A 17,263-nucleotide genomic window follows, 5' to 3' on the forward strand; every position below is an offset into this window, starting at 1 on the left:
ATTACCAAGTCAATATATCTAGACTTTACAGTTTTTGATATATCTTATAAAGTTGTCTCCAAAAGAATGTTTGTTCTGGTTAAAATTATGCATTTGGGATCCAAACTGTTCCCTAACTCTGCTTTTATTAGCTCTGTGACATCAGGAAAGTTACTATACTTTCTCACATTCACATTTCTCACCTATAAAGTAAGAATTCTAATCATAGCTATCTCATTATTTTATTGTGAGGATTTAATATAAATCATAAAATTCAATACCCAGCATAAAAGTACTCGATTTATGTAATTATTTTACATCAAATTATTAGAATTTTTGTAATCTAAATTATATTTTGTTAGTTTTGTTTTAATCGTATATAGCACTGAAAATTACCTTCTTTTACAAAAACTGTTTTAGAGATCATCGAAATATTTCCGCTTTTTAAAAATTTTTTACACAATTAAAATACTTAAAATAAATTTCCAGATTTGAAAGCAAATACACACACACACACACACTCTCTCTCTCTTACAAAAACTTTGTGGTTGCACAACAGAAAATCTCAACAACACAACTTTAATGAATATCATAATTTACCTCTCCAATAAGTGCTGTAGTCCCATCTGATTCATTTACCCACACATTTTTTGCGTTTCCCCTATCATAGGTCTTATATGCTGCTCCACTGGTAAGCTTATCTATTGAAATTGCAGGGTCCTAATAATAGAGAGAAGAAACTATAGAAAATCTTTCAAGTGTGAATGTGTGAATACTAAAAATATATTAATATATAATGTCATTACCAAGATGATGACATATTTCTGTCCATGTTCATGTAAATCTTGAACAAATTCAGGGAGCCCCTGAAATGCAACTTTATCATAAGTAAAGTCTTTCTTGGCTTCCATATAGTCAATATCAGTGTACTGTGTATCCTGAAAATTAGTAGAGTATATTTCAATAAATAGACTGAAAGAACTCTAATCACTTCAATCTGTAAGTCCAATGAATTTGCATTAGAAATATAATGATTAAAAAGTAAATGTACTTAGATCTCTTTTATTTCACTAAAAACACAGTTGTAATTGTTTACAAAAATAATTTTTCTAATTCTAAAGTACAAAAGCATTAAATAATTATTCACACTTGTTTCAGTGATGATCACTGGAAATTAATATGTTTTATATATGGGAATCATTATATAGAAAACAAAACATAGGGGCGCCTAGGTGGCTCAGTCAGTTAAGCATCTGCCTTCTGCTCAGGTCATGATCCCAGAGTCTCAGGATGGAGCCCCGAGTTGTCGGACTCCCCACTGACCCTCCTCTCTCATGCTCCCTCTCCCTCTCTCACTCTCTCTCAAATAAATAAAATCTTAAAAATCTTAAAAAGAAAAAGAAAACAAAACATACATATTACATAAAATACTTTAAATATATTTTTTAAGATTTTATTTGTTTATTTGAGAGAGAGAGAGAGGGAGAGAATCTGAAGCAGACTCCGTACTGAGCACAGAGCCCGATGTGGGGCTCAATCCCACAACTGCAAGATCAGGACCTGGTCCGAAACCAAGAGTCCGACACTTAAACCACTGAGCCACCCAGATGCCCCTAAATATTTTTTACATTAAAAATTATATCGTCTGTAAAAAAAGTCTATATGAAAAAATTGAATGTGGGGGCGCCTGAGTGGCTCAGTCATTAAGCGGCTGCCTTCGACTCAGGTCATGATCCCAGGGTCCTGGGATCGAGCCCCACATCAGGCTCCCTGCTCAGCGGGAAGCCTGCTTCTCCCTCTCCCACTCCCCCTGCTTGTGTTCCCTCTCTCTGCCAAATAAATAAATAAAACCTTTAAAAAAAAAACAATGTGATGTTCACAGTTAAAAATGTATTCTGTTCTAGGGGCGCCTGGGTGGTCCAGATAGTTAAGTGTCTGCCTTCGGCTCAGGTCATGATCCCAGGGTCCTGGGATCGAGACCCACATCGGGCTCCCTGCTCGGCAGGAAGCCTGCTTCTCCCTCTCCCTCTCCCTCTGCCTCTCCCCCTCCTCATGCTCTCTCTTTCTCTCTGTATCTCTGTGTCTCAAATGAATAAATAAAATCTTTTAAAAAAAAAAAGTATTCTGTTCTAGTATAACTCATAGTCAGTCCTTACAATTTCAAGACCTGGCCTTAGGGGAAGAATTAAGCAGGGGAAATAGGAGGGGGAGACGAACCATGAGAGACGATGGACTCTGAAAAACAAACAGGGTTCTAGAGGGGAGGGGGGTGGGAGGATGGGTTAGCCTGGTGGTGGGTATTGAGGAGGGCACATTCTGCATGGAGCACTGGGTGTTATGCACAAACAATGAATCATGGAACACTTCATCTAAAACTAATGATGTAATGTATGGGGATTAACATAAGAATAAAAAAAATAAAAAAAGAAGATCCGGCCTTGTGTATGGATTTAAAAAACACTTTATCATTTAAAGGCAGCATAATAATCCATACTTATATCATATTATGTATATCGCTGACAATTTCCTACATTTATTTATTTATTTTTTAAAGATTTTATTTATTTATTCATGAGAGACAGAGAGAGAGAGAGAGGCAGAGGGAGAAGCAGGCCCCCAAGGAGCAGGGAGCCCGATGCGGGACTCGATCCCAGGATCCTGGGATCATGACTGAGCCGAAGGCAGACGCTTAACCATCTGAGCCACCCAGGCGCCCTCCTACATTTATTATTATGTGATAATATTTAACTCGGTGTATATTCCCACAAACCTTTCATCCCACTTACAAATGGTATGCTAGCATTCCGATTTCTTTGTACCACTTCTTTCACTACATCAAGTGACTTATAATTCCAGCGACTCAGTTGGAATCCAAGACTCCAATATGCTGGCATTGCTGGTCGTCCAATAAGCTTGAAATAAATGGATGTTTGATTAATTTCAATAAAGAGTGTTAAAATTATTATTAGTATGTTTCTTAATCTGTTATCTCTACTGTTTATTTAAGTTAAATTACGTATTTTGAACAAAGATTTAGTGTTATCTGAATTCTGTGTTCTGGATATTCTGTTAGAACTTTATTATAAAACACTTCATGTTTTGTCACTCATCTTTGTTTATTTTGTGTTAAAAAGTTAGAAAGTTAGCTCTTAAGTAAGTAGTATTTGCAAAGATATATTTTGCCCAGCATGGAAAGTTAAAAAAGACAATATAAAAATAGCATCAAAGAGAAAAAGAAAATCGTCCAACCACACTCTCACTTCCTGTAGCAACAGAATGAATGAATGAGTGAATGAATGGTCCTCATGTAAGAAAAAAATGTTTAAAACTATACAATTTCTATCTTCTTATATTTCAGCGCTTATTTTTCTCCTTTTCGAAATATTAAGCAATGTTTAATGTTTAATTAATAAACTTTAATTAATATTAATATATTAATAAAATATATGTTCTTTAAGGCTCAGACCCAATTATTTTATCAAGTACTTATCTCATTCACATGCAGGGCTTCTCCCCCATGGGCCAAATAGAGTCTCTTCTCCTCTCATTCTCTGTGGCCCAAACAAGCTCAGCGCACACCAGCAACAGCATACCAGTGTGTCACCATAACAGAGGACATGATTTTGCATATGGAAATATGGGTGTAACTAATAGTTATTATTTTCACTAAAACTTAGTATTAGGTTATATAAAGATACTTGTAATATAAGACTTTATTGGCATGATGGGTTTTTTTTTAATTAGGCGCATATATATATACTTCACGATTTCTCTATCATATATGTTTAAAAAACTACAATGTAACATTTTTTTAAAAATTACTTGTATTGGGTTATTTTATTCTATTCATTAAACATTAAATTTATTTTAAAAATAAATTAGTATCAAAACTCTCAAAAATTAGCATTTTTAAACTCATTTCACCTTATGTTTCATAGAATTTCACTGAAGATTTTGACATGTAATTGAAATGTCTTTGTGTATTATACATGTATATGACATAATTTATTTTTAATAAAAGTATACAAAATATTATCATATACCATATTAATTCATGTATTATTTATCTTATAATTTATATATAAACATTGTTTTTAAAAATATTTGGGCAGTCAAATGAATTAAATTTTAAATTTTAAAACATTAAGACAGCTAGTGGGTTAGCTTATACAGAAAAAAATTTGTTTTTCTTCAAACAAGAAATAAAGTTTCTTTTGCCTACTCGCTACATAACTTAAACCTCACTTAAATACTGCAGTGATTAATTCTATACCACAATTGTATCTTATTGCTCAAATTCAAGCCTCTGCAAGGCTACCCATAAAATGGTGCAAGCACGTGCACTACTATACATATGCTACATTCATACATCATGCATGACTCAAACTCAACTACTGCTGACTACAGACTTTACTCCGCATGTAATATGCAACAGTCCCAGCTCATGTCTCACAAAGCCAATGTAAAATTCTTTCAAAAATGTGCTATTCACTGTTTTGATGGTGTAGTAACCATACCCAAAGTCTGTATAAAGCTCAGCCTAACACTGTAATTATGATTTAGTATTACAGACTATAAATTTCGTGTGCTTTTCTGAAACTCATATTTATTAATAGGAACTTGGGAATTGTTAGACACTGTAAATTATTTACTTGTGTACCCTACCTACTCTTATTTCACATTTTTGGATCCTAACTAAAGAAAGTTTTTGATAGTAATCACTTCCCCTTTAACATCATTTAGCAAATGGGAATTGTATGTCAAAGATATATCAATAAAACAAGATTTTAAAAATTGGCATAATCCTTAAATCTTATGCCAATAAAAAGAACTTATTTTTCCATACTAACACCAGGAATTATATATACCAACAGTCACAGGAGAACAATTGTATAAAAGAATTTATAGAAGAAATACAGAGTTATATTTTAGAAGCAGGCTCAACGTAAGCCCTGGATCCCTTACCTCTCTAAGACCCATCTTGGACTTAGGTTCATGAAAACATTATTTAATAGGAAAGCAAAAGTTGCTTAGACAAAAAATATGACTTCAGACTATGTTTCAAAATCTGCCCTTCTATGCCTGAGCATCAGAGCCAATTTGCCTGAAGTTTACCTACTGTGCATTAACAGCAAATTTCACTAGCCTTCCTTGTAACTCACTTGCCTTTAGGATTTTTATCAAAGGGGTGTATGACCAATACATCCGTTGCCTATTCTCAGTCTTGACGATAAGATACTTCCCTTTGCTTTATCTCATAAAACTAGGTCATGAAAAAGTAAAGACTTAATATGCAACATTTCAAAGAAATCCTACTCCTGAACTCAGCTGCCTAGAAGCAAGAAACAATTTGATACCAGAAATATAGACATTTAATATATGCATAGGCTTCATGGTATTGGAAAAAACAAAAACCACCTATTCACACCTGAAAAATGGTAAGACTTAAAAATCCATTCAACTAAGAGGCCCCAGATACCTTAAATAAAATTAGACATGTGAGATGTAAGAAAAGTATGGTAGAAAATAATTTTATAAAATAAATGTGAAACATACCTCTTGATACTGTTGAACTACTTGTTCTGGTGTATCTCCTAGAAAGATGTAAAAGTCCAGAATTCCACCAATAACTCTGTAAGTTACTACTGGAGTAGGCTGGATGAAAATTTCTACAAGTAAAATTGGAGAAGCATATATAAATAGTAAAAATATACACACTGATAAAATAATTACAGTGTTTCATATTAACCACATATTTTTACATGGCTTTCTAAATAATTAAGGTAAAATAAGATACTGAAAATAGGAAGAATATAGGAAAAAATAGAATGCCACTATATATGAGGTTTATGATAGGATATCTCAGATGTTTCTTTTTACAGATGTTGGCAGAATCTTTCCCTGGATCCCCTGCATAGCAACGGATCAGTCCTTTTACAACAAAAATATTTTTTTTTCTAAAATTGCATTTCAATTAGTTATTTTAATTGAAGATTCTCTAAAAGATCTTATTATCACATATCAATATCCAAGAAAAAACTATAAAAGTTTTTACTGTTTTCTCAATGTAGACAATAATTGCCTGGATAACCATATAACGTATTGTTCTTGCTGGGACATGGTTCAATTTCGTAGCTTTTTATTATCACTGATTCATCTGTTAAACATTGGTATTGCACTCACAATATTAAAAAAAAGATTCTACATTACTTGAATTATGATAAACTAAAAAATTAATCTTCCTTCTTTCTCTCCCTATATGGACCTTTCTTTTTTTGTTTGTAGTGGTATATTAACTTATCTTAATAAGTGAGGTTGTGGAAATAGGAATAATCTTTTTCGTGGATGTGTTTCAATGTTGCTCTGAAGGGAGAAGAAAGTGCCTGAATATCACAACATAGTACACTCTCCCCACTGATATGCAAAATTCCATTGTCATACTACTACAAAAGAAAGCTGCTTGTAATAATTTCACATACTAAATCATTAACAATAGAGTTTACTCTGACATACAGTACCTATGATTGAAATAAGAGAGTGGTTCTAACATTTCAAGTTAAACCTCATTTAAATATATTACAGATAAATTACTCTTACCCATTGCATTGCTGTTCATTAAGAAAACACCAAATGACTTTCCAGAATTATCTTCAATGCACATGAAGAATGTTTGATGGCCATATAAATTATTATTATTCTGTAAGGTAAAAATTTTCTTAATGATAGAGTCTTTGTCCCGAAGAATCTCATATTTTAGAAATATAGACAAATATATACACAGATACTAACCTGTGGTTATTGTCATACTAAAATATGAATAAAGGGTTAGAAAGTAAAGACTAATTCTGCATGGGGAAGTTTGGGAGAAGTTCTTAGGAGGTTAAACTTCAAATTAGCTCTCAGTGACTTATTGTACAAATGATAAAGAACCTCAAGTTTCAGTACTTACAAAGGAAACTGATCCCCTGTGCAAATATTTAAACCTATGGAAGATTTTCATATGTTATAGAAGAGGAAAAAACAGGCATAGATGTACAATATGATGTCCAATGGATAGGCAGACACCATATCATACAAAGTGATATAGAACAGTTAGTATTTAGAATGATTCTAGTGTAATGACTAGCCATGGATAGATTTGTTTTTGTTTTTGTTTTTGTTTTTGTTTCTCAAGTAAGCTCCATGCCCAGCATAGAGCCCAACATAGGGCTTGAACTCACAACTGTGAGATCAAGACCTGAGCTGAGATCAAGAGTCAGACGCTCAACTGCTCAACCAACTGAACCACTCAGGCGCCCTGCCATGGATAAGTTTAAACATAAGAATGACTGAAAAGAGAATGACAAAATATAAAAAGAAAAAGAAAATATTTATAAACTAGATACACTTATTGAAGCATTCATAAAATCTGTTGGTTAACTTTTGAGTTAATTTAGGACTTTACTAAAATCCTCACCCCTAAAGTAAACAAGCTTCTGGATTAGGTATCACTGACATCAAATAAACAATGGTTTCAAATAGGCTAAAATCATCATCTGCTCCAATATATTTTATTTATTTAAAAAAAAGTTCCTTACATCACCAGGAAGTTGATCACGGGTAAAAATTGGCCATGTTTTCCAGTTTAAATCATGACGAAATCTCTTATGAATATGTTCCCCAAAACCATAGACATATTCACTGGGAAGTTTGGTTGAGATCTGTAAATACTGGTCGGAGTATACCAGGGGACCAATGCTGGTGTCAAATCTGTACAATAAAATAAATAAATAAGTGATCTGGAAACATACAAATGTTCTATCAAAGAAGGATCTATATGTTATCATCCAGAATATTACATTTTAAATATGTCAATCTTGAGCTGTGATCATTTCTTGGGAATATATGAATTATGTCATAAACAGAATTTGTTAATTCTATTGACACAATTTGCTTTATCACCACCAATATGATTCTTCGTTCACATTCTTTCTTTGAATCTTCATCACAATCTTAAAGCATAACTACCATTATCAATTCCATTTTACAAATAATACAAATAGGGAAAATTAATTCATGTTTTCTAAGGTGACAAACTGGTAATAGGTAAGCCAGATTTCAAACCCAGTTCTGCCTTTCTCTAGAGACAAAGTTGTAAAATACAGTACCATATTGGCTTTCACACCTCTAACATATATATTAAGATTAAGTTCAAAATGATTTTTCCAAAATGAAAAAGACTGTATGTTTGATGCATATCAAATATATACTACAAGAAATGTTAAATGGTATTTAATACTTTCATGATTTAACAAAACGTCAATTGTAAATTATCAAACTATATTTTAAGAAAAGTAATTACTAAGATTTGATCTTGACAGCTGCTTAGTTAATCTTCTTAGAGACATGAGAGCATTTATCTTGAAAATTACTAAATCCCTTGCCACAAATGTCCCCCAAAATACATTCATAATGAAGGCATTCAGGCAATATTCAATTTAATATATATTTATCATATATTTTCATATACATATCATATATGCATATATGAAGTCCTTTAATATTACTATGGGAATTAGCCCCTTTCTGAATAGTAACTACTTTATCCTACAAATTGGCAACAGAAAATGATAAACAATGCGGAAAGGACACAATAGAGGTTCTAATTATGTAAAAATATAGGCAAGGCTAAAATTCTATCAGTGAAGCTCTTTACCTTCACTTTTAGTTGGCCCCAATTTGTACATTTTCATTCACTTTCTCATACGTTTCATCCACAGGAAATAAAACCCCTTTTCCATTATAATCTTTATAAGAATGTATACACACCCTCTTTGGGGAGGAAAATTATTTTTTCTAAAAATGCCTTAAAATTAAGGCGTTCCTGGGTGCCTGGGTGGCTCAGTTGGTTAAGCGACTGCCTTCAGCTCAGGTCATGATCCTGGAGTCTCAGGATCCAGTCCCGCATCGGGCTCCCTGCTCGGCAGGGAGTCTGATTCTCTCTCTGAACCTCCCTCCTCTCATGCTCTCTATCTCTTTCTCTCTCTCAAATAAAATAAATAAATAAATAAAATAAAATAAAATTAAATTAAATTAAATTAAATTAAATTAAGGCGTTCCTAATTCTGTGATAATAGAATAAAATTGACCAGTTATTTAACCTTATAGAAATGTAAAATAAGATACTTACAAAGTTCTCATATTGCTTTTTCTAATAACTTTGATACTAAATGGATTTTCTATAACCTGCACATCATACAATGTATCAGTAGCTGCGGTTCCAGTAAATTCTCCTACAAACTGATGAGGAACTTCATATCTTCTATTATTTGGATCAGTAATCTGCAGAGATTTAAACAAATTAGCATTATTTGAGTCAAAATCATTATTTCACTTTCCAGTTCTGAATTAAGTATTAAATGCAGGTTTTGAGTAAAAAATACTAAATTTAGTAACCTAATAGAGGAGCTATTAACCTAGACATAAACTTAATTTTAACATTGTTGAATGCTTATGCACAGAATTGTATAAATTGTCAAGGAATACAGAATTGATTATAAAAGTAATATATATATATAATATAAAGATTTTTATTGACTGATTAAAAATATAGAGAAATTAATGATACTATTACTAAACATTTATTTTTGACTAGTATATTTTTGTGAATTTAATTATTCTTATTGCTTTTCAGTGTTCATCCCCTTAGGAATCCCATGAAGATTTTAAATTTTGCTAAAAAAACCCTCTTAATTCCTGTGAAATTGCTTTACAAAAGTACTATACAAAGGATATGTTGTTGTTTTCACTTCCAAATCCAAAAGACAATACAAGTAAACTACTTGCTTAAAAAATAGCAGGAATTAGTTTCTTTAAAATCATGAACAAAAGTGATACCAGTAAAAAGAACTAGTAAGTAAAAGTCCCATTTATACAGCACAATTAATATGTTTCTCAAATTTTAAACTAATTCTTCATCATAGTCTGTGGTTGAAATAATAAAAACGACTAAAGTTTATTGAGTGTTTATTCTTCTCAAGACAGTATATCCAATATTTTACCTTGACTATATTATGAAATTCTTCAAAAATAACTGCTGGACAAACTGTTCTCATGTTACATTTCAGGAACCAGGTTCAGGAAAGTGGAATAACTAGTTCAATTAGTCCTTTGCTTTGGAATAAATATTTCTTAAGAGGGAAAATGTCTTGGTAAGATGAAGGGTGTGCTCACCACTGCTTTTCATGATTAACTCCCCTATATAAATAAAATCCAAACCTTAAACCGGAAACGATTGGGTGTCTGATTTTGAGTTGTGAAGAGAACCCTAGGAATGTCATTTCCAAATAGCGTAGGTGAAGATATCCTGTTTAATGTGGCTTCACGTCCTTAAAGGAAGAAAAAAGTTGGCATGAGTGATGATTTTGTTTATAAAGATTAATAACTATTAATTAGCTTTATAATTATATTGCCTTTATCACAAATAATGACTTCTTTTACTATTTGGAAGATACAATTATGCAAAAAATAAATCCTTGATATAAGCAATTTAAACATTCTTGTGTACAAACTTCCCATTTGATTCTATTTAAGATATTTTTCCAAAGAAAAATTTTAAATATATTTTTTGTTTTCCACTTAAAATATATTATATTGGATCACCATGAGAACATTTCTCACCAGTACTTGTTGCTGTCAGTTTGTCAACATTGTAGCCATGGTTATCTACGAAGAAGCACCAAGGAATAAGAGAGTGATTCCATGGCTTCCAGCAGCAACCTCGCATGGCACAAGCTGCCTGATGAAGCATTTATAGAAGGAATCATAGTATTAGTACTGTGATCATGTGTCAGTCTAAACATTCATTCATTCCAATAAATGTTTGAATTAGATGTTTGAAAAAACAAGCTTCTTTATTCAAGCATATAATATGTTAAAATATCATCTATTCTCTTGTTCCTTTCACTTGGCAGAAATAGCAATGAATTAATTATACCCTACCAGAGACTGCTGCTCTGAGTTGTGATTTATCAAATTAACATGTCAACACACATTATTAGAAACCTATGGTTTTTCTTGTTTGCTTTTAAATTTTTTAAGATTTTATTTATTTTATTTTATTTATTTGACACATAGAAAGAGAGAGCACAAGCAGGAGGGAGAAGGAGAAGCAGACTCCCCGCTGAGCAGGGAACCTGAGGTGGAGCTCCATCCCAGAACCCCAAGATCATGACCTGAGCCAAAGGCAGATGCTTAACCTACTAACTACCCAGGTGCCCCAACTTCTATTTTATTTTTTATTTGAGTATACTACTCAGAGCAATCTACAGATTCAATACAACCCATATCAAAATACCAACATTTTTCACAGAACCAGAACAAATAATACTACAATTTGTATGGAACAACAAAGACCTAAGTAGCCAAAGTAACCTTGAGAAACAAGAACAAAGCTGAAGGTATCACAATCCCAGATTTCAAGATATACTACTAAGCCCATATATTTTTTTTAAAGTTCCTGCCCTGGGGCACCTGGGTGGCTCAGATTGTTAAGCGTCTGCCTTCAGCTCAGGTCATGATCCCAGGGTCCTGGGATCGAGCCCCATGTCGGGCTCCCTGCTCAGCGGGGAGCCTGCTTCTCCCTCTCCCTCTGCCTCTCCCCTGCTCATGCTCGCTCTCTCTCTGTATCTCTCTGTCTCAAATGAATAAATAAAATCTTTAATAAATAAATAAATAAATAAATAAATAAATAAATAAATAATAAAATAAATAAATAAAAGTTCCTGCTCTGGGCACCTGGGTGGCTCAGCTGGTTAAGTACAGGACTCTTGATCACAGGTCATGATCTCTGGGTTGTGGGATCCGGCTCCCCGCTCAGTGTGCAGAGCCTGCTTGTCCCTCTCCTTCTCCTCCCTCTCTCTTCCTCTCTCTCCCCCAAATAGATAGATACATAAAATCTTAAAAAAAAATAAAAGTTTCTGCCCTATGAGTAATTATAATCTTTTCTGTTATCATGTAGTCAACCCAGAAAAATTGAATTATTTTTTGTGTATCAATTAAGTATCAAGCTGCAAGTGACTATAGAAGATGAAGACATGCCCTGAATTCAAGCCTACATAAAATGCTTAAGGCAGTTATTTCCAGCCACTTATTAGTTCAGTATTTAAGTAAACTAGTTAAACTAATTTTATGTGCCAGGTGTCGCAACAAGTTGCAGACATTTCATCCAGTGAATAACGCAAAACACTGAACTCTTGAGTAGTTTTATGATCTGTATGGAAAGATTGTGTGAAGTGGAAAAAATTATATATACTTATATAAAAAGTGGAGCCACATGGTAATGCTGTGTGTTAACATTCGTATAATTAAAAATATACTTGGGCGCCTGGGTGGCTCAGTTGGTTAAGCAACTGCCTTCGGCTCAGGTCATGATCCTGGAGTCCCAGGATCGAGTCCCGCATCGGGCTCCCTGCTCGGCGGGGAGTCTGCTTCTCCCTCTGACCCTCCTCCCTCTCATGCTCTCTGTCTCTCATTCTCTCTCTCTCAAATAAATAAATAAAATCTTAAAAAAAAATGTATATCCTCATTGTTGCTTTTAAAATATGAATAATTTTGGTTTATTTTATAAGTATAGATTTTGATACTTGCTATTTATATTGTTATTCTGCCAATTTTTCAAGATTTCAGGTATTTTCCCCTATTATTTTAATTCCTAATCTATTTTTAAGTTTTTATTTAAATTCCAGTTAATTAAGATAGTGTAATATTAATTTCAAGTGTATATAAAATACAGTGATTCAACACTTCATACAACACCCGGTGTTCATCACAATTGCCCTACTTAATCTCCATTACCCCACCCACCTCCCTTCTGGTAACCATCAGTCTGTTCTCTATAGCTAAAAGTCTGTTTCTTGATTTGCCTCTCTCTCTCTCTTTTTCCCCTTTGCTCATTTTTTTGTTTGTTTCTTAAATTCCACATATGAGTGAACTTCAATTTTCTTTCTTCTTAATTTGAAAAAAACAGAAAGTAAAACAGATTAAATATGCATCAGTAGGTATAAATTTTGGTAGGTAAAAATACATTTGTTTTTTGTTTGTTTGTTTTTTAAAGATTTTATTTATTTATTTATTTGAGAGAGAGAATGAGAGAGAACACATGAGAGGGGGGAGGGTCAGAGGGAGAAGCAGACTCCCTGCCGAGCAGGGACCCCGATGTGGGACTCGATCCAGGGACTCCAGGATCATGACCTGAGCCGAAGGCAGTCGCTTAACCAGCTGAGCCACCCAGGCGCCCTAAAAATACATTTGTTATGTTTTTATTTTTATTATATGTGTGTGAGTATGCATATAGAAATATATGTAATAATAGGTATATTACTATATAGTGGATTGATTGTATTATGGACTGAATTGTGTCTCCCCACAATTCATATGTAGGAAGCCCTAAACCCCTTGCCCCCAGTGCGACTGTATTCGGAGACAGCACATTTAAGGAGGTAATTAAGGCTAAATGAAGTCATAGGCTGGGGTGCAAATCTGATAGGACTGGCGTCATTGTAAAAAGAAGAGACTTCAGAGCATGGTCACATACACACTTCCTCTCTCTATCTGGGCATGCACAGAGGAAAAACCATGTGAAGACACAAGAATGCAGCTGTCTACAAGCCAGAAAGAGAAGTATTGCTAGAAACCAACCCTGGGCGCCTGGGTGGCTCAGTCCTTAAGTGTCTGCCTTCATCTCAGGTCATGATCTCAGGGTCCTGGGATCGAGCCTTGCATCAGGCTGCCTTCTCCGCGGGAAACCTGCTTCTCCCTCTCACACTCCCCCTGCTTGTGTTCCCTCTCTCGTCCTGTCTCTCTCTGTCAAATAAATAAAATCTTTAAAAAAAAAAAAAAGGAAAGAAAGAAACCAACCCTGATGGCATCTTGACTTCTAGCCTCCACAAGAGTGAGAAAATAAATGTGTTGCTTAAGTCACCCAGCTTGGCATTTTAGTATAGAAGCCCAGGCTGACTAATACACTCTGGCTAGAATTATAGCTGCTCTTAAATTAAGTTCACCTTCTTTTCTTAAATGACAAATACATGTTAGCCGAAATTTGCTAAATTCTTAAGTTTAATTTGTTTCGCATTGAAAACACTCTTTAGCAACCTGACAGGCTGACATTAAAAATAGTAGGCATCAAAACCTTAAACCATTGGCTTTGAAATGTTGTTCCCCTTTAAGATTTTAGCAGCCCATATTGTTCCTAATAGAATTCTATGTTAAGCTTCAATTGTTTCCTAAAGAGAATATACCTAAAGAGAATATCTGGCCAATTATCTTAGCATGTCACAGTAAACACTATTTATCTAGCTCTTTTATCAGTAGGTAGGCTATAAAGACCTACTATTCCTGATGTTGTCCTAAGAAAAGTCTCGTTGTTTTGCAACTTTTCATAGCAAATTAACCAGAAAACTATGTGTTAACTATGAGGTAACAATGGTAAGATAAGGCTAATAGAAATTTTATAGTTCATTTAGTTATTTTTTTATGATAGAAACAGTGAGAGAGGTGAGATTCAGATATGTCTATTATAGATTTAATATATATTAGATATGCATATTGCATGCATAAAATAATACATAATATACCGTAGATATGCATATTACATTATAATACATAAAGTATAATATTTAATATGCACAGATTAATATATATTTACATTATATAGATATCATAATATATTATAGATTGCATATAATATATAGATATTACAAAATATGAACACACACACACGTTCGCACACACATACTCTCATTGACCTTTATTTCCACGTATGTTATGAAGACCAGGAAGAGTGAACTTAGGGTTACATGAACCTATTAAGTTACCCTTAATTTTCTCCATTTGAGCTTCCTCTCCCATACTACCAAAAAATTAAAAAATAAATAATAATAATTTTCCAAAAAATCAGTATTACTTAATTTTCCAGATGCTTCTTAATGCCATCATTATAAATACTTTTATGGAGCATTCATATTGTCTCTAAAACGTCTTATACTGTCAAAGGCTATATTTTTTTAAGACGTAGATTTGCAAAGATAGAATTTCTTTAAGATTTTTAAAATTAACAATAGCTTATTAAGCATGGAAAATATTAACTTGTTAATTTATTGAATAGAAGTAGAGAAAAGCAAGCTCATCAATTTCAATTATCTCTCATCTCTTTATATGGAGCTATAATAAAAAGATAAGTGCAGCTTAATTGATGGCTAGATCTTTAAAAATATGGAATTGATCCAATACTGAGCAATTATCTTAATTTAATTAATATATATTCATAAAAAATATTAAAGTCTTTTGTGGCAGACCTGTGTTGGAAATTGTTCTGGAATGCAGTTTATTCTCTCATTGATACGATCATTTAGCTCACTTGGACATTTTCCTAAACCAGGATACATGGTGGTTGTACGAGTGGTAGGTGGAGTTGAAGTAGAATTACTAATTGCTAGGAAAGAAAGAGGTTAATAAAATAAAACAGGGTGTTAATTTTTTTCAGATTTTGGGGATAATAAATACCTTACATTGAAAGACAAATGAATTTACATATATAATAAAAATAAAAATAAATTTTACGCTAATAAAAGACCCACAAATTCAAGTCCTAGTCACAAAAGGAAAATATCCAAACGATATTTAAAAATTGACTGTGCAGAGCCTTATTGACTGTTTCTGCAGAAAAACAAAGAGAAGGTCTTGAGGTAGATTCAAAAGGAAGCAAAATGTCCATTCTACCACATTTACGAAAAAATGTGTTTTATAGATGAAGAAAGAAGATGGCGTTATATGGATGGGAAAAGAATATAGAGACAAGAATTAGAGTAGAAGAGAAAAGTAGGAGGAAAACAATACTTTGAAGTGAATAGAAGAGAAAGCAAGGAACTGCAAAGAAAAATAAATCCCAATTCTATATAATAAGAACTTTCCAGCAATCAGATATGGGTAAGATAAAATGATCATGTCACAATGTAGTGAGCTTTCAATTTACTAGGAGCAGGTAAAACAAATGACTAATGGCAGTAGAAAACTAACTATGATTAGACTAAAAGATAATCTGTAACAGCCTTTCTAATTCTGATTTGGTCAAGAGAGAATGATGAAAAAAGAGAAGGTTAGGTGGATCAGAGTAGTATGCATTTACTCTAAATTAGGATAGAAATATTCAGAAAAAAAAGATAAACACTTCAAGTTTTGTTTCACCTTCCCTCTACCTGTTTTTGTTATACATCCTCTCTCTCACTTAAAAAAAAAAAAAAAATGAGACTAAAATAAAGAGGGTATTCCCCCAGATTTTCCACCCTGCCCCCCAATTTTGCAAGTATCTGAAGGCGAGAGCAAAAACCCACATCTTCCTATTAATAAGAAGAACCTCACTAAAAACATTAGATGATTATTCCACCTTCCATTATCACTTTGATCCCTTTGCCTCTTCACAATTTCTCAAGCAACACAATGTGGGGAAGGTCATTAATGTCAAAGCACATAAATTGCTTAATTACAAGATCTTTATTGAAATAACTGTAATATAATGGATAGAAAAACTTGGAATAATTATGTAACTTACCTGAGATCTTTCTTCACATGTTTCATCTCATGTAGATTACTTTTAAAAATTCATAACTATTATGGGGTAAATTTTATTTAACTTCATTATAATGTGCAAGTATTTTTAACATTACTTACCTTCAACAGCAGGTGTCCTAGTTGCTAAAACAGCAATCAGGGCAATAGCTATTACAGTAACTACAGCAAAAAGGACAATCAGAGAGATTTCTAATCCAGTAAATTTCTTCTTTGCCATCTAAAGAAAGAAAATATATATTTAAAATGTAAAATATATAACTACAGTGAGCCACCATCATTATCATAAGAATATATACATTCCTCTTTTTTTAACTAAGTACAACACAAGCAGAGCTACAGACTTATAATCTAAAATAATGAACATTGGCAAAATGTAAACAGCACATGCAATTTTTAATAAATAGAGTTACACATTATTGCAGTAACTAAGATGAAACATAAAGGGAAGAAAAGATCTCCAAGCAGATGTGCCTTGCTCTCTCATGTTAGAGCCTTTCTCAAGTTAAAGAAATCTGACACTTGCACTGTGTCCCCTAATTCTCATTATTTTTTGAAGGAGATGTTGTTATCCACATTTTGCCCATTAGGAACTTCAACCTTAGAGAAAATAAGCTATTTTCTCAAAGTCAAAAATTCTAGTTCTTCCTACTTTAAACACTGTCTCTCGAACTCCAGC

The 17,263-nt window shown here is 33.1% G+C and overlaps 1 protein-coding gene across 1 annotated transcript in view; it reads right to left on the reverse strand.

Moving 5' to 3' along the window:
• Window positions 1-16,804, reverse strand: part of SI (sucrase-isomaltase) — a 95,205-nt gene extending 78,401 nt beyond the window's left edge. Inside the window, exons 1-11 of the mRNA XM_034988686.1 lie at window positions 16,687-16,804; window positions 15,315-15,451; window positions 10,639-10,756; window positions 10,237-10,346; window positions 9,149-9,300; window positions 7,557-7,728; window positions 6,577-6,676; window positions 5,536-5,648; window positions 2,766-2,891; window positions 786-917; window positions 580-699 (exon numbers count right to left, since the gene is read on the reverse strand). Of these exons, the coding sequence (XP_034844577.1) occupies window positions 580-699; window positions 786-917; window positions 2,766-2,891; window positions 5,536-5,648; window positions 6,577-6,676; window positions 7,557-7,728; window positions 9,149-9,300; window positions 10,237-10,346; window positions 10,639-10,756; window positions 15,315-15,451; window positions 16,687-16,804 (1,398 nt within the window). The remainder of the gene's footprint in view (window positions 1-579; window positions 700-785; window positions 918-2,765; window positions 2,892-5,535; window positions 5,649-6,576; window positions 6,677-7,556; window positions 7,729-9,148; window positions 9,301-10,236; window positions 10,347-10,638; window positions 10,757-15,314; window positions 15,452-16,686) is intronic.
• Window positions 16,805-17,263: the final 459 nt, after the last annotated feature.

Source organism: Mirounga leonina, unplaced genomic scaffold (genome assembly GCF_011800145.1).
Source record: "Mirounga leonina isolate KUSES-001 unplaced genomic scaffold, KU_Mleo_1.0 Mir_115, whole genome shotgun sequence".
In the NCBI taxonomy this organism is placed as follows: Eukaryota; Metazoa; Chordata; class Mammalia; order Carnivora; family Phocidae; genus Mirounga; species Mirounga leonina.